Source organism: Xiphias gladius, chromosome 6 (assembly GCF_016859285.1).
Source record: "Xiphias gladius isolate SHS-SW01 ecotype Sanya breed wild chromosome 6, ASM1685928v1, whole genome shotgun sequence".
NCBI classification, from domain to species: domain Eukaryota; kingdom Metazoa; phylum Chordata; class Actinopteri; order Istiophoriformes; family Xiphiidae; genus Xiphias; species Xiphias gladius.
Genome location: NC_053405.1, coordinates 18,937,098 through 18,962,651, shown reverse-complemented (window position 1 = coordinate 18,962,651; position 25,554 = coordinate 18,937,098). Strand labels below are relative to the sequence as shown.

Here is a 25,554-nt window from a genome sequence, read left to right as displayed (position 1 = left end):
TAATCCAACAGGCAATACAACCATGCATGTGGGAAATTTACAGATCATTTTCAAATGTTACATAATATCCAGTACATACTGTAAAATATGAGACTTTATGCAGGATGATCAGAGGTTAGACTTGGCAGATGTTCAGAATAGATTCCATGTAGCTGATAGAGATCACGTGTCTTTCTCAAGAAAACTTGAACCCGCTGCTGGACAAAGGAGGTTGAACTCTCTTTTAAACACTGAATTTTGTCCTTTAATTTACTGGGGTAAGTCTGCGTTTTGCCACAAATTCTCCAAAAAGTAGACAACACGAACACAATTAAATAATGTCTCCTACATTTACTTTTTCTTGTTCACAAATCCAAAGACCTTTTGGGCTATCTTTTCATTAATGCAAGTGAGATATATTATAGGTCTCCAAACTGGTCGGTATTAATGTTTGTGCAACATAACATGGATGCACAGTCCAACTAACATCAGGAATAACAATCCAACTGCGTGCGATTTAAACCAGAATCTCCATAAAAATATCTTCTTAATCAGAAAGCACAAAGCTTAAAGCATATAATGTGCAACAAGCAGATGAAATGCAGAAAAAGAGTTTGTGGGCTAAATTTTGATTTATATTAGTTGTGAATTGGTCAATGAAAATGACAATAAACCAGAAGTTTATAGCATGCAACATCAAGCCTTTTGTTAGACCATTGGTGAGAGTTTCTTAGAATAATCAGTTTCATTTGAACCATATACAGTGTACAAAGTATTAACGTGGGGCAGAATGCTTACTGTGGGTGAATGCAGACTTATGTGTATATACTGTATGTGCATGTGCGTAAATGTGCAGGGTTAATGTAGCTGCTGAAATGAGTCATGACAGTTAGCATCTGCAAACATCCTCTGATATACTACAAAGATGATCTTTCTCTCAAAAAAGATTTAAAAAACTAAACACAACAGAATTGGATACAGTTCACTCTGAACTGTGTGTGTCAACATCAAGTGGCATATACGGTGCATAAATGTTTCATACATCTCCAGTGTCCCCAAGAAAAAAAGGCATGTGTTTTTGTTGAACCTGAAAGTCAAAACTGATGCTTTGTGAAAGAGGTTTGTGAAAAATAGCAACACAGCAATGCTACCCCACTTACAAGCAGGTTCTCAAACCATTTTTATCGTAATTGATATCATCATTATTTTTCCCCTGTTTCTTTGTTCTCTTTTGGCTTTGCATGGTGGACTCACCCAGGCCAAAGGTGCCTACTCCGCGTGCTTGTTGCACATTTACACCCACCAGCTTCTCTGCACTGCCCTCTTTTACTCCTGTTTCACACCAGGATGCCAATGCACACCCGTGGATGTCTGACGCAACCGGGCCGCACAACCCAAAAGAAAAGAAAAGAAAGAAAGTTGGATGGGAAGGTAGAGGAGGGAAAATAAGAGAGAGGAAAAGCAGAATAATTGTATGACAACACGGGTGGGGCTGTATGTTTACTAGAAATTTCGTATTTAAATCAATATCCATATGCCAATTTGTTTGCGTAGCTTCCTGAGCAGTGCTTTCTGAGGTTCTCAGAAAGCACTGCTCAAATGTTTATCTACAAAGTTAAAGTCGTCTCAGATGTGAGCTAAATAACAGTCGGAGTTATGTATTATGAAAAATTATTGAAGGTTCCTTATACGATGAATATATATTGAGGAGCGAGCAAAATGGAGAAATATCCATACTACTACTACTGCCACTGTTATAAATGATACAGGTTTTAATGAAAAAGAGCAGCGTAGCAGCAGGTTGATGCTACTAATTTTGGTGCCAACTCAAAATACACATGTAACACTGTCAATTCTAAATTTGTGTTTTCATGCCCTGGTTAAATGTCCAGTGAAATTTTTGGAGCCTTAAAAAAAAAAGTATGTTTTTAGGCCATCTCATTGAAGTAGAGGCTGAAACTGAGTATTTCATTACAAATTAGGTCTGCTTTAGAGCGTGTGCTGCAGAGCTTCATTAATAACCTTTACATGTACACATGTGGGCTGCAGCAGGACTCTCTCACACTAAAAAGCAGACATGGAGTAAGAACAACAGCCAGGTGAATAAAACAGAGAGATACCTGTTTAAACATTCACTCCCTGTCAAGACGGTTGAACTGAGATGGATATGCCTTCAATGCTTGTAATAAACGCAGTAATCAAGGCAGACATGTCACCAGCACTAAATGCATAATACACAACGCAAGTCTTAACAATTAGCGTAGAAATAGAAGAGAGGTGATTATAAATTCCATTCAGGAAAGGGTCTTGGCTGTAAGCTGGGAGGTGGCAGGGAGATCTCATGCGGCTCCGAGATTGGGGGGGGGGCAGTTTTTGCAATCAGCATTAAATAGAGCAGTTTTGTGCCTGTGTGATTGTCAAGTGGGCCATTACTGGTTGATAAGAGCACTTTTTCCTTGTGTCGCTCTGATTGGGCTGAGCATGCTGCTCCCTCTCGCATGCTGTCCCAATGCAATCAGGCCCCTCTTTCACTGCACTGCCATTTTCACTGCTGTGATTTCCACCCAATCCCCCCCAACGGCCGCCAGCCAATGCAACCCCCCCCCCCTCTCTCCCTCCCTCCCACCCCACCATCCCTCCTCTAGCAGCCCACCTCCCCCTTCAGATTCAATGAGTACCCATTTACAGCAAGGAGAAAAGGTCATGCCAAACTCGTTGTGTCAATTGTAAACCACCCCAATTCGGACTGATTTCAATGAAATAAATGAGTAGTTGCAGCCCCAAAGAAAGCAAAGGTTCATGTGGAAGTAGCAAATTAGGAGATTTTTCTCAGAGGCTCGCAGGGGCCAAAGGCTCATCGCTTCTCTTGGCAAAAGTCTCTAACATTCCTCGTTCCTACTGTATATGGCCATCCTGTGTATCTTCTTAAAGAGACTTTTAAAGAGTAGAACAGTTTGGATGTACAAATATGGCAGATGTTGCTCATTTTGAATCTTTTAAGGATGAAAAATGCCTTATGGAATATTTTTTATTGTAGTCAAAGAAGTTCAACATTTTCTGTATTCATTCTTATGTTTGTTGTTTGGAGGTCTGGCATTATGTCTTTTAGAGGCTTTGGGGGTCAGTGAGGGTGATTCTGTTTGTTTGTATGGCACCGGACCATACTTTTTAAGTTTCAATGTGCAATTTCATTATTCCCTGTCAGGGTCTTTGTTTAAGAACTTATGTAATTATGTTAACCCATTGTGTTTTGTTGACATTGGCTTTGCATCCTCATTGTTTGGTGTCCACTCCCATATGTGTGAAAATAATACTAGTAACTGCATTTTTTCCTTTAAATATATACTCCAAATAAGGAAAAATTACATATTTTATATGTTATATGGGCAACGTGTAACCAAATATATATGCCACTTGTTTGCCAAAAAGTCCTACACAGACAAAGAAATGTGCAATTTTGTTTTTATTCCTACACAGTGACATTATTCATGTTTGGGTTCGGTTAGAATTAGAGAGGTCAAACTCCCTGTTTGACCTTTGATGAACAACTTTTATCCCAGAACAGAAATATTTTTGGAGGCATAGTGCTATGTCAGTGTCAACATCAATCACAGATACTGAGCATATTGAAATTAATTGTATTTCACATGTTTCACAACTGTACAGATGTAATGAGCCATTTTCTGTAGTGGATTTCTGAAACATGTCATCAGTTCAGAATCATTTTGTTATCACATTGCAAGCAATTTATTGTAAAAATAGGCAAAGCCATAAAGTATCAAGCTGATAAAACAATGTTTAGTACGTTTTCTGAGTTTTATACAGGATCCCAAACTGAACGTGTTATTATTTCCATATTATTATTATTATATTCACTCATATCGCTTTATGAGGGCTTCCATAGTGAATAAAAGGTGTGTGTATATTCTAATAATGGGAAATAATGATAAAAATAATAATAAAAATAAAATAATACATTTCATTCTTAAATCTTTATGAACTCTGCGCATGTATCATTGCAGCTCCAACAAGACACTAGTAGATGCTAGTTACATAATGCTCCTAATCTGTGCACCCCCGTTCTAACCAATAACCCATCTTGCCATTGTCTGCAATGCAAATTCACTGACCTACTCTCTACCTCTCATACACAGTGATGGAATATTTATACATCAAACTGTATACACCGCAGCAGCGTAACACACAGCCAGACATAAAGCAGCAGAGCAGTAAAACAAGTTTGCAAGTATGTTGACAGACGATACGTTGTTTTTGTCTGGTCCACATCGCCAGAAAAACATTTGAGAACTCAGCCGTGCAGTGCTGAAAATGAAAACATGCAACTGTTGCACACTGAGATTTGCATCTTTCCCAACATCTGTGCTGATATCAGGGATTCTACAGCTGGTGCGTTTGAGACAGAAATAATTTGTCTTTTCAGGATAAAATTCTCGATAGGTTCTGCTCGAGCTTATGATTTCGGGTTATTATTTGTTTTGATATGACATTACACAGAAAAACTGTCTTGCTGGTATCACAGCTCTCCTCTGACATTTGACCTCTCAATTTGAACTTATCACTGGGAGCAAAATGAAGCATTTTTTCCCAGACCTTTTTCTACTTTGAAGTGTTACCAGTGTTTCAAAGACTTCTCCAGTCTTTGAAACACTGGATTCACATCCTCACAGAGTCACATGCTGCTTTAGAGAGATGTCTACACTGCAGTATGCAGTGTTTGAGATACGTTATCTGATGAAGAGCATTCATCTCCACCAGGTGGAACAGGACACATCTCGATGGAGGCACGCTAACTCCTTTATCCCTCTGCGATGGAGCGATATGGATGCAGACTCATGCCGGTGCAGGTCCGACTGAGATCCCATCAGAACAGCCAAGAACAGAAAATAACCTTTTTGCTGTGTGTGTGTGTGTGTGTGTGTGTGTGTGTGTGTGTGTGTGTGTGTGTGTGTGTGTGTGTGTGTGTGTGTGTGTGTGTGTGTGTGGCGGCTGGGGTGGAAGGGTGTGTGCGTGTGGGGTGATGATGGGTGGGTTTGCGTCAGCGTCTGGGTTGAATGAGTGAGTGAAGAAAAAAAGATAAAGGAAAGAGAGAGAAAGCAACTGTGTGTATTCTTTCAAATAACCCAAGCAGCTTGTTTATGAGGCTCCTGTCATCTGGTCCTTGTAAATCCTTCTCAAAGTATCTGAATCTGAACCTCTTAAAAGAACATACAGTACAGAGTCCTCTGGCTGTCACTGCTTGGAAGCAGTCTGGAAGTTGAAACGATTTGCATACACCAAGCACGTGGGTGGCCTTATTTGCTATACTGAGCAGCGACCACTGCGAAGCAGCTGAAGGTGTAAAAACAATCAGGTGGACGAAGTAACTTTACTCAAGTATTGTACTAAGGCAGGAGTTTGAAATACCATACTTGAGTATTCCCATTTTTAATCTACTTCACAATTCCCCTCCACCAGGTTTCAAAGGGAAATAGTATGACTTTAACTCAGGTATGTTCATTTATCAGCTATAGCAGAGTGAGAAATTCTTTTGTCTCACCTCATCATCAAACTGTCAAGGAGGAGCCAGCTGATGGCTAGTGTTTGATGATGGTGATCTTGTTTTAACCATGGATGATTAGGTGGGATGATGACGGCTGAATGTGCTCCAGGTTTTAAGTTCCAACCTGCACTGTGGACATTTTTTTTTTATGAGCTTATACTTGGGCGTTACTGGATTTGTTTCACAAATAAATTTTGCAACATGTTTTATGCAGTTTGTTATGTTTTATAATCAGGTCTGTGTGGGTGCTGTGTTTTACCTGGCTGCAAGACAATAAGGTTAAAGTTGAAAGTTGAAATATTTTTAGTTACTCTGCATAATTAACAAACAAAACATATTATCAGTGTATAAAATTTTATATTTTTCATAGATTAAATTATAGAGCAGTATGTAAATCAGTTGCAATTGTACAGCATACACATCGAAATGTTGCTTACATGTTCAGTAATGCACCAGTAATACTAACACATAAATATGATATACTGTATACAATAGTATAACACAAAAAGAGGGCATTTTGTATATTGATTTTCTTTTTTTTTAACTTTTGAGACTTCTGAACTAAATTTTGCTCACAATACTTCTGTACTTTTGCTTTAGTTAAATTGTAAATGCAGACGTTTTATTTTAAGTATTTTTACATGGCTACAAGGATCTAAGTACTACAGAGAAGAGGTGTGCTCACTATGTGTGTGTATATCGTCACCTTAGAATTATATCTGACATTTTTGTTAGATTGAGTACCTCTGGGGTACCTGTTATTTTGACCAATAATAGAACTTTATTGCATATCTAGCAGATAGAAAATTATAATTTAAGTAATGATGATTGACACCTCTCTAAAAACAGTTTCAGTAAAAAAAAATTATTTTTACAATCCTTCATGAAGGTAGGATTTATGTGCAGGACTGGTGCATTCGACTGCAGTAGTTTTTAAAAGGTCTACCTAATAAACTGGCAACTGTGTATATATACCCAGAATAAACCAACAGTAAATGAATACTAGTCAAATGAGGATTCATAGTCTCAAACAAACAGGGCACATAGAAATTGCACAGAGGGTGGTAGGGGGGGTGTCAGTAGGGGCCCAACAGCAGATTTTTGCAATAGGGCCCCCTAAGTCAGTTGTTCCCAACCTGAGGTTTGGGACCCCACACACGTCACAGGATTAAACAACAACAACAACGACAACAAACAAACAAACAAACAACAAAACAAAAAAGTAAAGCGCATTCTTTCTACCCAAAATAATGTTTATGTTGTTTGGATTTTAAAGTCATGTTTGCAATTTTCTCTTGTGAATCACGGAATATTTTTGATCTCTTGGGGCCTGTAAAAATGATTAAATTCAGACAAAACAAGGAGAGAAAATCCCTTGAACTGGTCACAGCCAGTGGACATGGGAACCATTGTCCTAAAAGGTCAATCCACCCATGGTCTCAAACTGTAAATTGTAAATGAAATATGTCAAATTTCAGTAAAAATCAGATACTTCAAGTTCTACTGTGTGAAACCAGTGACATTAATAATAGATAATTAGAAAAATACTCAAGTACAAATAACAGCCCTGTATTCAAAATTTTAATTAAATAAAAATACAGAAGTATTAGCAGCAAAATGCACTTAGAGTGTCAAACGTAAATGTACTAGTTATGCAGAATGGCCCCGTTTCTGTTATTATATATTTAATATTTGGATCATTGTTACTGATGTATTATCGTGGTTGAGGTCATTTTAAGTATTTAATATTCTGTTATGTAGTTGAATCTCTAAAAAAAAAGCATCATTATTTTATTGGATAATCACGTCGCTTGCGTGTGAGATCTTAATGTAAAAACTAACTACAGCTGTCAGATTAATGTAGTGGTGCAGACAGAAATGCCCTCAGAAATGTAGTAGAATAGAAGTATAAAGTATAGGGGATAACGTAAAGAAACTACGTACAGTACTTGAGCAAACACAGGTATATTTTCATCGCTGGTTATTACCCTTTCAATGCATAATACTGCCTGAGCGCCACTGCCATTTCAGGAGTTACACGTGGGGAAATTTCAAACAAATTTCAATCATAAATGCAGTTGAAAATATTTACAAGATTATAACTGTGAGCGCTTTTGCCCCCCTAAAAAAAAAAAAAAAGCTCACATAAAACCACACAACAAGCTTTTGGTAGGCGCGGCCAAAGAGGACAGGGAAATATGAATTATGATCCGCCCTCTAGACCCAGCTCAGGGCGGACTGACAGACGGACAGAGAGCGAAATCCCGGCGGAGACTTTTACTTTGAAACTGGGGAGCGCGCTCTCCACTCCTGGACCCAGACCATGCGCTGGAAAAGCGAAGTGAAAGTAGAGTGCTGCGTCGTTAGCGCGAGCGAAAACGACTCCCCGCTGTCCAACGATGAGGTGAGTGAGCAAAACGAAAGGCAGCCGTCTCGTCCCCCCCAGCGGGGCTGTGGCGTGTGTCAGGGCACGGTGGGACCGTGGCGGGCTTGAAATATTGGTCGACATGGCTGTGTGGGCTTAAATCCGAGTGGGCTTCAGTCTGTCATTAAAGCCGGCCTTCCGCACGCTGACAGCTCGGTATTTTCACAATTTGGAGAAACGTGGGAGGGAATTACCCCTCCCTGAATTCTGCAATTAAAACTCAAGTAGTTAATGAGACCTCTTCACCTTGCCCCCCCCCCCCCCAACCACTCTTTGGAGACGTTTGTGGCGAACATCGCCTTTTAATTGCTGTTATTAAATAAATCAGTCCCCTTTTCCCCAAGACCTCGCGCCGGTATTTTTGATTGACGCGTGAATTGGGTGTGTTTTTTTTTTGGGGGGGGGGTCTAACAACAGCACGCGCGCAGGCAGCGAGCAGTTTGCCGCATCACAAATCTCAAGAACATAATGCCCATGGGGTAAGTATTAGTTCAAGTGTTGTCTGTTTTTGTAAGTAATGACTATCCCTCTCTTTTAAATGTCATTTCGGTAATCGTCGGCGTTGTCATGGTGAAAAGTGAAAGGCATGATATTTATGGGAAGGAGCAGGGGGCATTAAAGGCAGCTGCGGCAGTCTGACCGAGCGACTTCGTCTTCCCGCCGTAGCTTCCCGTCATGTGTGAAGATTGCAAAGGAGATGAAGAGCTGCTAGGCAAATGCACTGAGGACAGGAGAGACATTATGGTAGGAATGAATTGTTGTAGCTAAAGCTACATTTATTTTTTTCCCGAAACTGGTTGAGAATTAACCGGAGGGCATTTATGCCGGGTAGGAGTTTAAATAATTGCGATTGTGGACGGGAAAATTGGTAAATTTTGGGCAAATATCACGAATATATTCATACCATATACTTCAAATTGGCTCCTAAATGACATTCAGTCTGGAACAAGCTCTTAAAATCCTTTTTTTCTTTTGTTTTATTATTCTTTTTGAGTAATGGGAAAGAAAAATCCACATCTTTCCAAAAGTTTTAGTTTTTTTTCAATTACTACTCTCTTATTTAATAATGGCCGCTAATTCCTTTCTGTGAACTGACCTATTGTGCCACGCGATTTTACGATATTGACACTCGCTCTTGGAAAAAATTAAAAGAAAAAGAAATTGAGCCGGAGAAGTGTCCATTTCAAGAGCCGGAGTGGCTAGAGTATGAGGGGAAAGGGTTTATCGTTGTCATTTTTTTGCAGTTCGTCTTTATCATTGGTGGCAGTGACAGGTGAACCGAGTCCAAACATATCATGCAATCCTTTGCTGCACTGGGGGTATGTGGTGGATGCGTTCCTGTGCGCAACCTCTCTAACCGCAGGTCTGATCCCCTCAGGGCGCACCGGTGGAAGTTTTGGATGAGGAGGCTTCGTCGCTGCAGGCGATGGCATCTGCACCTCTGCTGGGCAGAACTGCGTGTGCGAGCTGCAACGAGGAAATTGTGGATAAATATTTATTAAAGGTAAACTGCTAGGTCTTCTTTTCGTGTGTGCGGCAGTTTTCTGGCTTTCTTGCGAGAATCGTCTTTCGTTTTTAACTTTGAGTTGTTTTTTTGTTTGTTTTTTTCTCGTCTGCGGTTGGATTTCTGTGGTTTTAAGGGCTCATGCTGGTATCCAAGCGTGCATATTTAGCAGGCCTGCCTCCCAACTGATTGACTTTGTATAATTTATCATTTGTCTTTGCTTTAGGTTAACGACTTGTGCTGGCATGTGCGCTGTCTCTCGTGCAGCGTGTGCCAGACTTCACTTGGCAGCCACACCAGCTGTTACATCAAAGAAAAAGAGGTTTTCTGTAAACTGGATTACTTTCGGTATGTGCATCGATCTTTATTAGCGCTGATCAAAAAAAAAAAAAAAAATCGAAGCTACTGACACGAAATAGTTCCAGAAAATAAATCTGCCAAGATACGATCTGCTTAACAATTACGTTATATCGGAAACTGAGGAATAATAATGACACTGATAAAAAATAGTTGCAGGACTTGACATCTATCCCTGCTTTTGCTTGTGGAGATTTTTTTTTTTTTTTTTTTAACTTTTAATTTTAATGATCCACATTCGGTTAGTGGCCAATAAAAGCACCATTCGTCAGTCAATCCAAACGACGATACGGTTTTGCCTTCAACGAAAAAGGACTCGGTCGCATTTCTACCCTCCATCATCCCACATGAGAGACAGATCGATAGATAGCGAAGACTTTAGTAATATTGGATCACTGGGTAAAAATACTTTCTGACTTCTATCACGAGGGGGAGACTAGAGAGTAAAGCAACTTCGATTACCTCTTTAATTTGATTTAAACTAACGGGGCCCACTGCCCATATCTTGTCACAAATTTCATGAAGGCAGCTGCATGTATATGGGGAGCTTTTCTGTAGTGGTTTAGGCTAAATTCTGCTGGGACACACTCCAAATGAAAGATATTGAGTTAACAAATAAAAAAAATAAAAAAAATTGGCATCAGCCTTTAAAATGCAGAAAAGAACAGCACTCTTAAGCATTGAAAAGCCCTCTGGCGGCTGTGTGGGTGTCTGATGTGCTCGCCGTGTGCCTCACCTGCAGAAGGTACGGCACGTGGTGTGCGTGCTGCGGCAGGAACATCCACTCCACAGACTGGGTCCGCCGGGCGAAGGGAAACGTGTACCACCTGGCCTGCTTCGCCTGCTTCTCCTGCAAAAGGCAGCTGTCCACCGGGGAGGAGTTCGCCCTGGTGGAGGAGAAGGTGCTCTGCCGGGTTCACTACGACTGCATGCTGGACAATCTCAAGCGGGCCGTGGAGAAAGGTGAGCCGGCCGGCCTGGACCAGCCTCCATTGCTCCTTGTTTCTCATTTAAAAATTCTTAGACCTATTTTACTTTAAGTCTATATAGAGTTTTCATAGCGGCTTAAACAGCAACTTCATTTTTTTGGGTTAAATTTTGCCTTAAAAAGCACCATATTTTGCCTTATTCTCTTTCTAAATCAAATGGATTTGTAAATTGAATCAGTAATTCCTTGCACTTCAAGCTGACGAAAAAGAAGTTAAATATGCTGCCCCCCTCCTTTTTTTAAAAAAAATCATAATTGATAGATAGGTCCATGGAAAAAACTAAGCTTATACGAGATAAAACATCTGTATAATTCCCTAAGAATAGAAGTCTATTTGAAATTAAAGCAAAATTGTCATGTTTTCTTTTTAAAAAAAATAGCTTTGTCTAAATGTTTATTGCATGCTGCTTTTTTTATTTAAAGGTTTAAAATATATTCTGTATTTTAAAGTAATATATACACTATCTGTTGTGTTTCTAATACCATGTGTTAATATACCAAAGTATTTTAATAGGAGCAATTGCTCTTTGTTGCAGGAAACAGTGTTAACATGGAGGGGGCTGTGCCCACTGAGCAGGAGATCAACCAGCCAAAACCCTCCAAGAGAGCTCGGACCAGCTTCACTGCCGACCAGCTACAGGTCAACCTCCATCATCGCATATAACAGACAGACTAGACAAACTAGATAGATAGAAAAAATATATATATTTATATTGGATCACTGGGTAAAATATGGTGTGAATTCTACTGCAATTTCTATGGTGAGGAGGAAGGCAAAGGGTAAAGCTGTGAGACACTTCAATTATGACTCTTTAACTATTAATATGCATTAAAACAACACAAGGTCGGTGTTTTTTAAAAATTTCACAAAAACAGTTGTATATCTGAGAATTATCCCACTATGGTCTGGCTTGAAATGAAAGGAATAAAATTCGGCTGGGAAAAAACATTTAATGTATGACCTAAGAATATTTCCAATTTCAAGATATTTGGCTTGAAAACATTTGCCTCGGCCTTTAAAATGATACTAGATTTACAAATTTGTGTAATAAAAATTTAGGGCAAGTTCAGCAGTAAAGTGAGTTCAGATGGGTTTACCTTCCATTTTCATCAATCGCCGAGAGCATATTGCAGCTCTCACACAGCAGACAGCTGCAGCCCGGATAAACATATTAGTTTTTTTAGTGAGGGTCTTTTTATGTCATACTCTGCTTAAGGAAAATTAAAATCACGTCCTGATTTTAATAATAACTAGGTATATTTACTTAAGTGAATTAAACAGACACTATGCAGGTAACAAGGATGCGGGTTATTAAATAATACTGTTTTACTGTTTTCCCTCTCTGAGTAATAATCATTATTATGCATTATTATAGTTCAAGGTAATTTCAATGTTGTGAACTGTTCAGTTAGAGCAAACATTTAGGACATTGTAGAACAACATAGAGACCCTAAATTACTCAAAATGTTTATATTTTCTGTTACTTTAGTTTGTTTTTATAATCGCTTTTTTCTATAATAATTTATGAAAAACATAATTTGTTGACAGTAGTAATTCTGACGCAGACAAAACCAAAAAGCTGTTCAAATCCCCACAGAGTAGTGACTGGCGTTCTGCAGGTGAATCATATACAATATTTCCACACAGGGCAACAAAGTAAACCTGTCCGATACTGAACCGATTTTCTGATTTTACCCACGTACATGCAGGTAATGCAGGCCCAGTTTGCTCAGGACAACAACCCAGATGCCCAAACACTACAGAAACTGGCGGAGCAGACGGGCCTCAGTCGAAGAGTCATACAGGTCAGTGAAGGATCGGTGCATGAGGGGAAGACGGAGGATGGAATATACGATATATAATCCCACTACTCAGAGAGAAGCAACAGGTCAATCCTAACCACTATTGAGGTATATTTGCATTATATGAACCCTCCGGCCTGACAGTTCCAGTTTAAAATACCTGACTTATAGCTGCATAGTTAAATTTAGAATTGTGTATTCTATTTTATAAGCTGATCAAACGTTTTTGATTGTATGTAAAATATTAATTGACAAAGTATGCAGTCACTATAGCTGAGAAGTAAATGTGGTAAAGTACAGTATTTTCCTCTGAAATGTAGTGCAGTAGAACATTATACATTATACATTGTACCATAAAATAGAAATACTCAAGTAAAGTACAAGAACCTCAAAGTATCCTCAGGTACAGTACACTACTGGCAAAGGTGTATTTCGTATGTATGATCCAGGACAACTGCAGAGAGAAAAAAATAAATTAAAAGTTTGAAACCCAAACAGGATCTGTCTTCTATTACAGACAGTTGTATTTACATATGTGTTTAATGCGTTGGGTATAATTCAACCAAAAGAAACAAGTGTGTGTTGAAAGCAATATAGTGTTAGGACTCGGGTCATAGGAGCTAATGACAAACTATGCTACCTATGTTTCCAGAGCTGTGGTCCCATCACACATCTTTATAGTAATGGTTGTGAGGCTTAAACAATTTCCACTGCTATAACAACAGCATGGAGTGGGAACGCTCCATCATAAGCATATCTTTGTAACTGCAGAAAACTACAAGATTACAACGGTGGTTTTGCTCACCAGAGGAAAAAGTGACTCCGCAGCTGTACCTCCATGAAAAACTGACAAAGAGAGGTTTTTTTTGGCAGAGAGACAGAGGCTTGGACAATTTACAGCCTGCAATATCTGTTACTACTTTGTGACAATGTGTGCTTCTGTCATGGCATGTTCCTTTCAAAAGCTGCCCTACAAAAGCTGTTTGTCCCGTTAACTCAGGTCTGGTTCCAGAACTGCCGAGCTCGCCACAAGAAGCACGTGAGCCCCAACCACGCCTCCGGCAACCCCATGACCTCGCTGCAGCCTGGCCGCCTGTCCCAGCCCACCCCAACCCCAGAGGAGCTGCAGTACACAGCCTACGGCGGCCCGGAGGGGTCAATGCTCTCTGCACTACACTCCTTCATAGACAGTGAGGACTTTTTATGAATTATTATCTGAGTGATGTTGATTGAATTGATGTTTCCTGTATTTGGAAAAATGTTATGAGCTTGCGTGATAAGACTGTTGATAAGGTTTACAGTGCTTACTACAAAAAAACTATATTAGAAATTACTATTGTCAGATTTTAAATATAATGTGTCCTTTCTACATGTAAATTGTAGAAAACCCACATATGCCTACATTTAAATTTATCACAGAAGAAACGTTGTTTCATGTGAAATACCAAGGGAGATGAACAAAAAAAGCACAGATTAAATTGATGTTTTCTGATGTGATACCTTATATTTGACATGTGAACTATCTGAAAATAAAATTTTATCACATGTGAAGTGTGTTTCACGCGATATGCCAAGAAGCCACAATTAGACCTAACACTGACGGCATTCGACTGCCTAGAGCGGGCCTGCTTCATCTGTTTAAGATTTCAGTTTACACCTGAAGAAATATTTACTATCATAAAGACGATTTGTAAGTCCCCGGCTTTGCAGGTTCATATAAATGGAACATTATCTGAAGCATTTAAACTACCAAGGGGCACGATGAAAGGTTGTCCATTATCCACTTTATTTGTGTTAGCAACTAAGCCCCAAATCTCTTTGAAAAAGTGTAAAGGAGATCAGAGATTTTTCGGATTTTTCTGAAATTTCGGGCTGAAAGATGATATTGGAAAAGGTAATTATGCAGTTTTTCTCTTTGATTGACGAACTAAAAATAGCAAAGAAAAAAATGAGAATAAATAAATGGCCAGACTTCCCCATAAACTTAATTGAAAGGATAAATGTTTTTTAAAATGATATGGTTATCAACATACTTTTGTTTTGTTGGTGGCATTCTTTCTTTAGTTCATTTCTTCTCATGTTCTTGTATTTATTACAAACAAAGTAATGTTACTGCTTATAGAAATATGACATTCTTCATGGAAAGTCCTGCCAGTCACCAGGAGTTTAGAAGAGGAAATGTAAAAGCTTTCATAAGCTGATCATTACAACTGCTGTGTGTCCAGCACTAGAGAAACTGTCTTAATTAAACGTTTTTATACTATATATTTATTTTATTTATGGAAAATTGATCTAAAATTGCTAAAACAAAAATAACATGTCACTTCTGAGTTAACCTGTGAATTACTGTAATGACTCTGGTCCTCTGTGTGTGCCCGCAGTACACCCTCCTCCATCCATGTTTCAACCGCTGCTGCCAGCCCACGCCATGACCTCCCTGCCCGTGTCTCACGCCTGAGCAGCTAACACAACCGCACGCACGCACGCACGCACGCACGCACACACGCACACACACACACACACACACACACACACACACACAGCAGCCTCAGACTTCACCAGCGATCGTTCATCATTAGCAGCTGCAGTATTCAGATCTCCATGGTAAATATAATTTCATTTTCAGTGAAGCATGAAACCCTTTCTTTTCGTAAACGCCAGTCGTTCATTACATCTTTATATTCTTTGAAAAGATTTAATTCACTCTTGAGCATTATTATGGATGAGTGTAAATTACAGTCCTAAATGTACTGTATAATGTGGAAATGGAAAGTTGTCAGTGTACCTCATTGTGACATATGACATTATAGGTTTATATTTGTTTGTGTACATGGTGACACAGTTTGACCGTGATATAAGTGAAAGCCACCAGACCCCAAATGTCAACTCCTTATGAAGATGAACTTGAAATTGTTTGTATAGCAGTGTTTGAATATTTCAATTTAATTTATTTATTGTATGTGAAGTCTGTTTTGAAAATAAATGTCTAATTTCACAAACCTGGGAGATGTATGAATGACAGAAAACAGATACTTTACACAACAGGTTAGATCCAGTGACAGTCGACTTGGGGCAGTGTTTGTACCTCACTGTGCAAATTTAGAATTTAGGAATAAAGTGGTAGTATTAAGAAAGTGTCTGTAGTAGAAAAACAATTTATTGATAAAAACAGAAGTAAAAAAGCACATCTGTATTATGATGAATATTGACATGGGCAATATATTCTGTTAAAAAAAAATACATGCAACTTTTACTGTATAAATAAATATAAGACAGAGACGTTAATACTGTCAGCTTTCTGCACAAATGAGCTGCAATAAATAAATAACAGTTTGGAGTATAGCTGATCTTTCTGGCAATCGACAGGTTAGAGCACAGCATCTTCAGATTTTGACTTTCAAGAGTCTGCTGTAAGAAAACTGACGCCCATTCTAACAAAGAGAGAAGTTTTACTTGTGTGTACTTGTTGACTGTGGTTGACCAAAAGAATCTAATTTCCAGACATGGAAGGGAGGGGGAAGCATATAAAAACACAGTTTTTACTTCACTTATCAGATCTAAGGTATTCACCCTCATGGGAATGAAGCTAAACCTGAGCTGCATGCACAAAAATATACAAAATTCAAGTGGGAGAATAGTAGTTTTTCAGTTAGTACGTAGCCAGTAAGAAAAGGAACAACATGCCACATGTGTATTATGCCACACTGAGCACTACATGCATCGTTTCTCTCCTTTCAGGTACAGAAGCACAGTTGTTTTGCTTTTATTGAATGGTTAATGTTGTACATGTCCCAGCGTGTTCAGCTCAAACGGGGGCATAAGGTGTGTAAGTCTGGCAGTGCTGTCACTCTGAGGCACCATGAGGGTAGGTTTTCAGGTTTGACAAACACGATACCAAGACTCACAAACATGAGTCACATCTCAAAGATCTAAAGGGCAGTATCATACAGAGGGATGCATAAATCCATTTTGGAAAAAAAAGAAAGCCTCTTCAAACCTTTCATGTCTGTATGTCTGAATACGAGGACAGAGTGTGTAAATCTGCCAAGAGCTGTGTCACCCACTTATTTCACCAGCTGGCTTAACAACAGCCTGCTAACACGCAAACTGCATATGTCTCATTGTGCAAAGAAATTAATCAAGCATATACTGGATTCTTGCTTCAAAGCAAAAATCCAAATCGATCAATGCAAACTGAACTTCACATCAGTTGTGTCACAAAAGCATATCAGCTCATATGCTGATGCCAGATATGAGCTTATACTTCAAGGAGAAACCAATGAAATATATATATAACAAGTTTTTTTTTTTTAAACTCATTAATCAGATTAATAAAATATGTTTTTTGACTAAAATGCTAATAACTCTATAATACTATGTGGGACCAGCCCCACTGTGGCTAAAAAAGGGGACCCATAGTGAAAAACCAACTGTTTCAAATGATGTTCAGAACTCAAACAAGAAATTTAGGTTTTATATTTACTTCAATAATCATCAAAATTAAAATGATACTCTACCCCAAATCCATCTTGTTAGTAGCAAAGACTTGCCCACTGTAGGTTTGGAGCTGCATCCTTCAGTGGCTGTGATCAGACCGAAATGGTTGATCATTTGGAAAAAATATAAAAAGGATTATAGAAACTTATACAAGCTTCTCTATTTGTAGCTCATGCAGTTAGCTTTATATATTTGTGGGTTGTTGCTGTCATTTGTTTCAGGTGACTAAGCCTCATATTCAGGCAGATTTTAGTGTGGCTGAAACATTCACAGCATAAAGATGAGCAGCGGAGAAGTGGACTTTCTGAGGACCTTTTGATCATTTTTAAAATTTCACTGGATTGGACTACATTGTAAGTGACATCAATATAAACTGACAAGTGAAGAACCATGTTTAGCCGTCTTTCAAACCTACAGGAGGTGGCTCTCCAAAACTAGTAAGACATATTTTTGGTGACCATCACTTTAAGAGCAACCGAACACCACATTACACACACTGTGCTGGTTATAATCATTGTAATGGGTTTCATGCATTGCCCTCTGAGTTACACCCGTGCCCGTATCAGCAGCACGTTAAAAAGCAAAGAAACGGCACGTGTAACAGGTACAGACTCCAAATTTTTTGCTGCTTGGACACAACGGTTGCTTCTGAGAACAAACCTATGATGTTTTGGTTATGTGATGTCCTTCCAAACTGCAAAACACAGAACATCCTACCACTTCGCCTTTCTGGAAAAGACAAAGACCTCCACCGTTGGCTGTCGACCGTCTTCAAAAGTCTCAGAAAAACATCTTCAAATGTAAACTATGTAGGTGCAACGTGCAATTAGACACTCAATGTGGCAATTCTAAGAAAAAGGCACTTACGCATGAAGCACTTTGAACTGCTATGCCATTATGTCCTTGAAATATGAAAACAGTGGACATTAAGTGGTGAATATTTTTCTCAATGTGAGACACTTTGAGGGCAAAAGCTGTGATAACAATACACAGATGAGCTGACATTAGACCATTTCATGGGGAAAAAAAAAAATCAGCAGTGCATGCAGCCCCAACAACACACAGAAGAAGTCTGGTTTATGACTGACACCATCAAGTGGTGAAAACTAGCAAATACAAGAGATCAAGAACAAAATCAGCTGAGGTTTACCACAGCCTAAATAAACCAAGAAATCACTTGCTCCAAAAAGAACTTACTGTGTAGTGTGACTGTGGCTGTGTATAGCTTTTAATGGCTGTGTAAAACGTTTGCCGCAAACCATTTTTCAGTTATAATTCTAAAAAGAATATTTACAAGAACTTGCCAAGACTTTGTACACCATCCATTACAATGAATTTTTTTAGACTCATGGAGTTAGCTATATATACCAAAGAGCTATCAAATCCATAAATTGTGAGTGTGTGGGTGGATCAAATTATTACAGCTGCTTATCGACAGTTTGTCCATTGTTGTGTACAGGTGGAACTTACGTACACTTAAATCACATTTGGCAAAATGCTTATTGTCACATGGACTTGTACCATGCTCTGGTACATGACCTCCAGTGTTTCTCCTTCCCTCACCTTTCTTCTTTTTTCTTTTTCTGGACGTTATTCTTGTTGAGGATGCTCTTCAAGGTTTTGTCCATGTAGAAGGGCCGGTCGGGAGAGCCGTCGTTCACTTCCAGGTCCCACACTAGGGAGCAGCAGCAATATGTTAAAATCACATTTGAGAAAATCACTCGGTGCATCAAGGTTAAACCCTGATATTTCCGATCATTTTGAAGTTTCAAATTAAAACCAAAAGCAAGGTCATTTGAAAATGCACTGGACAATACTTCAACCATTTATGTTTATTCCAAAAAAAAAAAAAAAAAAAAAAAAAAAATCATTTTCATTGGATTTCATTGATAAAAAAAATTCTCCTATACAAAAAGAACACTGAATCACCTCCAGACAGATGCGTGTATTATACTTAGTATTAAAACAGCACTACATCTGAACCATCCAATAAAAAATTTACCAAAAATGGCTTTGACATCCTTTTATAAACTGTATCGCAAAGGTTCCTGGTGTTAGGTCTAAAACCACAGAATAAGAGGAATATTTTCTTTTTTTCACAACTAGGCACATAAACTAGTGGCTGCATTCAGAAGTTTCCTGAAAACTGTCAGGTTCTGTTCAAATTCTAAGCAAAAACCATAAAATGTCTTTTGAAGTCTTGACCTCCCACAAAGTCTCTGTCTGGTTACAGTACATCTATGAGCGTAATGGAAACTTTGAAATGATTGTGAACTTTTTTAAATTACGTAAAAGAAGAGAAACCTGTTTTGCCAAGTGCAGTACACACACCATTTTTGGATTTGTGTGTTTGTGTTAGTATAAATACAGTGGATCAAAGCAACTTATAAAACCAATGGTAAACATCAATAGCCAGCAGAATAATCATGCTAGGCAGAAGAAATAAATCACATGGTTCTTTCCCATATGTGAAAGTGCATACAAAACATGATTTTACACTAGAAGACCAAAGTGCGACAAGAGGGTGCCCCAGAAGTCCACCACTTTTTTTTTTTAATGGTGATGCCTAATGCCATAGTCCATCAGTGGCATCTGTACATTTTAAGGTCCTCATGTATGATTGGGTAAAAATGCTTATATCATTTTTATCTCAGTCTGTGCATCCGTCCTGCGAGTTGACAAATACCCTCTCAGTAAGGCAGAGGTCAGCAGAAAATACAGAAAGGAATAAAAGAAACTAAAAGTGTGGCAGAAAAAAAGGCAAATATCTGAGTTGGCTCAAGAGAGTAAGTGAACAGAGGTCTTTTTCTAGCCCCCAATGCCTTTTCTGTGAGGAACTGAACTAAAAGTATGTCCTTTCAAGTCCAGGTCATCCCGGACCAGGCTGGGATGCATCCGGTTTTGATGTTTAGCCCTACAGTACTTGCTCTCAAACGTCCAGACCCCCACGCATACAGTAGATATGGAGAAGTGAGTGAGTCAACAGCTTAGTAAAATGGCTGCACATCACTCAAGAGGCAGCGCATGATTTGGCACCCTCCTCTCCTTTGCGCAGGATCTTGTGCAGGCCAGGAGACATGTAGTAGGGCCTGGAGGAAGAACCATCATTCCTCTCCAAGTCTTCACCTGAGACCAGGTCCCAGCACAGGAAAGGAGTAGCGGGAATAGCAGACAGTGCACAGAGTAACAGCCAGGAAGAGAAAGAAAAGCAAAGGCTTAGTAGAGAAAAAAAATAAACACGGACATGCAGGACTCAAAGAGTGCAGAAACAGTGAATGAGCAGGAATCAGTTACATGATTTAAAGCCAGTTTCAAAGAGGGAAAGAGTTATATACAGCTGCTGACAGGATACCTGATATTAAATCTTTAACCATCATAGCAGTGATCAGTACAAGTAGACAGTATTCTCACACTGTATTTTCAAGTGAAGTTCTAAAAAACCAGCATACTTACAAAAGCACAGGAACAATGTGTCCACACACATGGCATAAACGCTAAAAAAACCATGTGCAATCATGTAAGATCCAAATATCACCGTCTGAAAGAACCAAGAAGTCACAGTCAGGATGCAGTGTGCTTTCAACATCTGTCCTGCATGTCTGATTTATAATGCGACAACAAAAATCTGCATTCAAACAAACACTAAACACATCAAGACGTATATAAACCACTGAGTCATAAATCCATCAACAAAACTAATTAGCTTGTGCAACACTGTAAAAACCGTTCTGGAGTATGTGCAACGGTGTTTAACAACTTTCCACAACCAAGAAAAAAAATATATAAAACTTTGGTGCGCACTTGACAAATGTTAAGACATACGATAAGAGGAGAGAAAGAGGGAGAGGGAGAAAACAGCAGTCATTAAAAAAAATACTTAAGTATCACATGATTTTTTTTCCAGCAATATATTTTCTCATTTAATTTCATATATTTTTCCACCCAATGCTCCCACTATATTTGAACATTTATGTCTAGGTATTCAAAAAAATGCAGTTAGAGTAATGTTAGAGCAATGTATTTAAAAGGTACAGAAAAAGCCAGAGACATAAAATAGAGAAGAACAAATGGAATCATTTTCAACTGAACCAGCAGGAAGGGTTTGAATAAAACTAAGCACCAGTGAGAGACTGGATAAAATCCTTTGTGTGCACATTGAGTAATCCAAGTCAGAATACAAATAAATCTCAATCTGCCCAAGAAACCTGTTTCAGTCTCAGTTGTAATTTCTGATTTCTGGTACGAATACTTATTAAATAGCCCACATTTCAGTTCCTTACCAGAAGGGGCACCCAGTAGTAATTTAGGGACGGCACCTCCTCTTGAATAGCTGGTATTTTATGTGTGAAGAAGAAAAATGCGAGAACACCTGGAAAACAGAAAAAATTACCATAATAAGCAGAGATAAAGAAGAACCAATAATCCTCCATCTTTTGTGTACTTGTGTGTGTGTGTGTGTGTGTGTGACACACACACACACACACACACACACACACACACACACACACACACACACAAAAAAAATACTAAATACTGTTAGCTTTTTTTATTACACTAACTGACTCTTATGTGTGTGTGTGTGTGTGTGTGTGACACACACACACACACACACACACACACACACACACACACACACACACACACACACACATAAGAGTCAGTTAGTGTAATAAAAAAAGCTAACAGTATTTTTTGTACAGGGCTTTGTAAGGGAAACTATCATCTTATAATGACACAATCTGAGTGGAAATGGAGTATGCGCATGACAAAAATAACTGGGAGTGAGACGATTTATCATCCTCCTATTATTCAGGAGGATATCTCCTCCTGTCTCTTCTGCAATTTTTCTTCTATGCCACACGAAACTCACCAACACTTCCTGAAATAAGCAGTTTTCCCAAGAAGAGCAGAAACTCTGTCACCTTGTCCAGAACAGCCACCCTAAAGAGGAGTGAGAGAAAGCCAGAGTGGAGGAGAAACATAGAAAGCAGAGAAATCGAGAAGACACAGTCATCTATTGAGACACAGGCTCAAGCCAAATCTGTGAAAGTACACACATCATTAAATACATAAAGGCGAGTAGGTTAATTAACCAACTTTGTAAATAGTTTTTTTTTATTTTTCAATTTTGACAGACTTTTTAATGGGAAAACTCAATTTTAACCTCTAAAATGTAAAAAAGTAACTTCATGGTACAGTATGTTAATAAGCTATGAAAGTGTATGTCTCAGCATTAAATCATCTGACTCTTTGTAGACATGTGGAGCTGACACAGTAATATAACGAAAGGTCTTACCGAATAACATTCCTCATCAAGAGGAAGAAAGCGTCCTTGGAAGAGGTGCAGAAGTTCTTCCCATATATTGCTATCTGTTAGGGAACAAAGGTAGACAGGGCTTCTTGGAGGGTAATTTAGCACTGAGGTTCAAGCCAAGCCAATTAAAAGCTGAGCTGCTAACAGATACTTGCAAACACATCAGTACAAGCTATTGGCAAAGCAAATGCTCCACAACTCACCATAATGTAAGCGTTTCTGTTTATAAACTTGATGAAATGTTCCAGGCACCAGAAGCAGCATTTCAGGCAGCAAAGCAGGTATCGAGCGCAGGCATTCTGAGAACCTGGGAAAATGTCAATCATCAACATCCCCCTTGAAATAACCATTGAATTGTGTAAGAGTAGGAATATTAGTCTCCTTAAGAGTACAAGCTTACCTTTCAGTTTGTGATCCAGGTACTCGAGAACAATTCGGACCATCTGCACCACAGCAATGATCAGAGAACCAAAAGCGAGGGAGCCTGTGTGATAACTGTGACACGAGATGAAATGGAAAAATGTAGATCTGAACATTTGAGTGTGTTAAACTCAATTTTATTTTTTATATTACAAGCAGACTGAAGAGAGGCCTGTCAACTTCTTCATATATTCGACTGATGCTTGTGTAGGAAAATCCCTTAATTTGACTCTGTTATTTATGAGACAAGCAGAAAAGCCCCAAATGTAACTATTGTTCATTCCTGACTTTTTAGGGGTAAAGGAAATATTTGTACAACTTGACATGTACCTTAGTGGCCTGTTACTCAGAAACAGTAGACCTACCAATATTAAAATTGGCAACAAATTAAAAAAAAACACTGAACTGTAAATCTAATTCACTGTAAAGTATAACATTTCTGTCCATGCAGCTCCCTACCGTATGGCTCTGCTAAATGAGGAGAAGAGGGGGCAGGCGGGGATGTCGTTCGGCTTCTTCAGGGCCCAGTAGTAGGAAGCGAAGGCCCCAGCCAGGGTGCACTGGCCCAAGGCGATGGTAAAGTTGACCAGCCAGAGGAACACGAACAGGTTACACAAATGGAGGACTAAGATGTAGCGGTGGTACACACTCTCCCCACCATAGAAGGCGAACATGCATTGTGACCCAGGGCACACTTTGGTGATGTTGGTCTGACTGAAAGTCTGAAAGACAGTGACAGATTTAATCTTGATGTGTCGTCGGACGGTGATGTAACATTAATTCATGACAAGTAGCTCTACTAAATCACAGAAAAAACACCAGTGTCACTTTTCTCCTCTTAGCTCTTTTCTATTTTTGCACCTCTGTTTTGCATGCTGATGAATCATTTCTCAATGTATAGCTCTGAGGTAATCCTGCATTTATTAAACACTGTGACCACATGGCGTATCACTGGGAGATACGCTTTTAAATGTGTACACTGCTATGCACAAACCAGGGAGGGCAGGCAGGCTGATAAATAACATATGTCAAATAGGCATTCATAGCTGTCAGCCACTAATGTCAACTCTATTTACATTAGAGCATATTGATTGTAATGGTTCTCACACAGAACTCACTGCCAGATTTTACTTAGGCAATAAAGAAGCTATTACACTTGCATTCATTGATTCATTGAGTTTGATGAAAGAATCTGACAAACAAATATTTCATATAACAAGAAGTGACAAAGAAATTAGATGGTTGCACTCTGGTATTTTTCTGTAAACACAACATAGCGAAATCAATACAAGGACAGATAAAGTATTTCTTCAGTAAATGAACTTCAGTGTATAAGTGTGTGGGACTAACCTTTGGATTGCATGTGAGGTTGGCATACATGCATTTATCATCAGTAGGTGTGACCTTATAGACTGCATAACCAGATGATGCTAAAAAGCTGAGGGAAGACTAGTTAAGGGCAACACAAAGGAACACTTCAAACACAACAAATTCACAGTCGTCACTACTTATAGAAGTAAAGTGGTATTTACACAAATGTATATGTAGAGTCACATTCACTGAGTTGTATAACATCAGGCAAAGAACACCAGCTGTTTTAATTTTTCCTCTTGCTTTTAAAAACATAATACACCAATACTTCGCCAGAGAAAAACAGTTTGTTCGTGTCCCAGTTAGAAGGATACACTGCTGTAACGGCCCAGTAAGCTATGCAGATGGCCAGAAGGAAAAAGGTGATGACAGGGTAGAAGAGAGTGGACATGATGTAGCTAATGGCCCTGGAAACAGCAAAGGTCAAACATTGGTTGTATGCAAAAAGAGTTCAACACAGTATTTAATTTTTATGGAGTCAGCTAAGCTTTTATCCATTCTTACTTGCTTCCCTCCTTCAGTAATGCAACAGCAATGCGCAGCCTTGTCCTCAGAAATATCAGCATAATCACAATGATGGCCTCAATCACTGACAGGGAGATCACTACAAAGCAAATGCTAAATTTAAATATTATGCAATATTTATCAATGGACACACAACAAATATGTTTAAACATTTCACTTCAGCTTTTTAACACTTTACCCAAGATGGTAAAAATAATCATTGAAATCACTGTACTACCATTCGCTCCACTGAATATATAAAAATTAAAATCTACATAGATGGAAAAATGTTGCTTTTATAATTGGGGCTCTGCATAGCTCAGTAATACAATCATTGCAACTATCACTATAAAGGTTTGGGCTTGAACCTCTAATAGAACAACCGATGCTAAAAAATTTATGTTACTGCAAGTCACACTGAATGAAAACAACCAACTGACATGTGCTATGTAACATGAAGCTCCCATAAGTGTGAAGTAAAGGTATGGTGGTAGATGACAACATACTGAAAACGAGCCACGTCTGGCTGAGCTGAAGGTAAATGCTGAAGTCTGTGTGAAAGCCGATATCAGAGATGGTGACGTTAGCACCTGGCTTCCGGCTCAGAGTACTGTACTCCCAGTAGCAATGCCAGATACCTGAGAGACAAAGAGAGAAAGAATGACAAGTCTAAGACAAATCTAAATCTGCTACAGTTTGCCATGACAACAGGAGTGCTCGCAGCGAGATAGGTCGGACAGTCAAATGCAAAAAAATGTGGGCAATATCTTCAGCATGTGTGCTAAGTATGAAATAGCACTGGCAATGTGGGTTACTGTCTATGGTGCATACT

The 25,554-nt window shown here is 38.9% G+C and overlaps 2 protein-coding genes across 12 annotated transcripts in view; one reads left to right on the top strand and one right to left on the bottom strand.

Moving 5' to 3' along the window:
* Window positions 1–7,788: 7,788 nt before the first annotated feature.
* LOC120790860 (LIM/homeobox protein Lhx8) lies at window positions 7,789–15,628 on the top strand. Of its 9 annotated transcripts, none has more exons than XM_040128804.1 (9): window positions 7,789–7,943; window positions 8,631–8,708; window positions 9,343–9,468; window positions 9,695–9,816; window positions 10,571–10,788; window positions 11,350–11,453; window positions 12,524–12,619; window positions 13,617–13,806; window positions 14,998–15,628. In XM_040128804.1, the coding sequence occupies exons 1-9, from the start codon at window positions 7,863–7,865 to the stop codon at window positions 15,072–15,074; spliced, it is 1,092 nt and encodes a 363-aa protein (XP_039984738.1). In that variant the 5' UTR covers window positions 7,789–7,862; the 3' UTR covers window positions 15,075–15,628. The 9 variants fall into 9 exon arrangements, with proteins under 9 accessions (XP_039984738.1, XP_039984737.1, XP_039984739.1 ...); XM_040128803.1 differs by having other exon boundaries at window positions 10,568–10,788; window positions 14,998–15,627; XM_040128806.1 differs by having other exon boundaries at window positions 7,842–7,943; window positions 8,543–8,708; window positions 10,568–10,788; window positions 14,998–15,625.
* Window positions 15,629–15,775: 147 nt separating this feature from the next.
* slc44a5b (solute carrier family 44 member 5b) overlaps window positions 15,776–25,554 on the bottom strand; it is a 34,453-nt gene continuing 24,674 nt past the window's right edge. For 2 of the 3 annotated variants that reach the window (XM_040129228.1, XM_040129230.1), the window contains 12 exons: window positions 25,229–25,360; window positions 24,723–24,822; window positions 24,533–24,625; window positions 24,198–24,285; window positions 23,307–23,569; window positions 22,828–22,922; window positions 22,631–22,734; window positions 22,410–22,483; window positions 21,984–22,054; window positions 21,394–21,482; window positions 20,567–20,651; window positions 19,008–20,239 (listed from right to left, as the gene is read on the bottom strand). In XM_040129228.1, the coding sequence (XP_039985162.1) occupies window positions 20,124–20,239; window positions 20,567–20,651; window positions 21,394–21,482; window positions 21,984–22,054; window positions 22,410–22,483; window positions 22,631–22,734; window positions 22,828–22,922; window positions 23,307–23,569; window positions 24,198–24,285; window positions 24,533–24,625; window positions 24,723–24,822; window positions 25,229–25,360 (1,310 nt within the window). In that variant the 3' untranslated portion in view covers window positions 19,008–20,123. Of the gene's footprint in view, window positions 18,789–19,007; window positions 20,240–20,566; window positions 20,652–21,393; window positions 21,483–21,983; window positions 22,055–22,409; window positions 22,484–22,630; window positions 22,735–22,827; window positions 22,923–23,306; window positions 23,570–24,197; window positions 24,286–24,532; window positions 24,626–24,722; window positions 24,823–25,228; window positions 25,361–25,554 lie in introns of those variants that run through there. The other variant, XM_040129229.1, reaches the window with a different exon arrangement.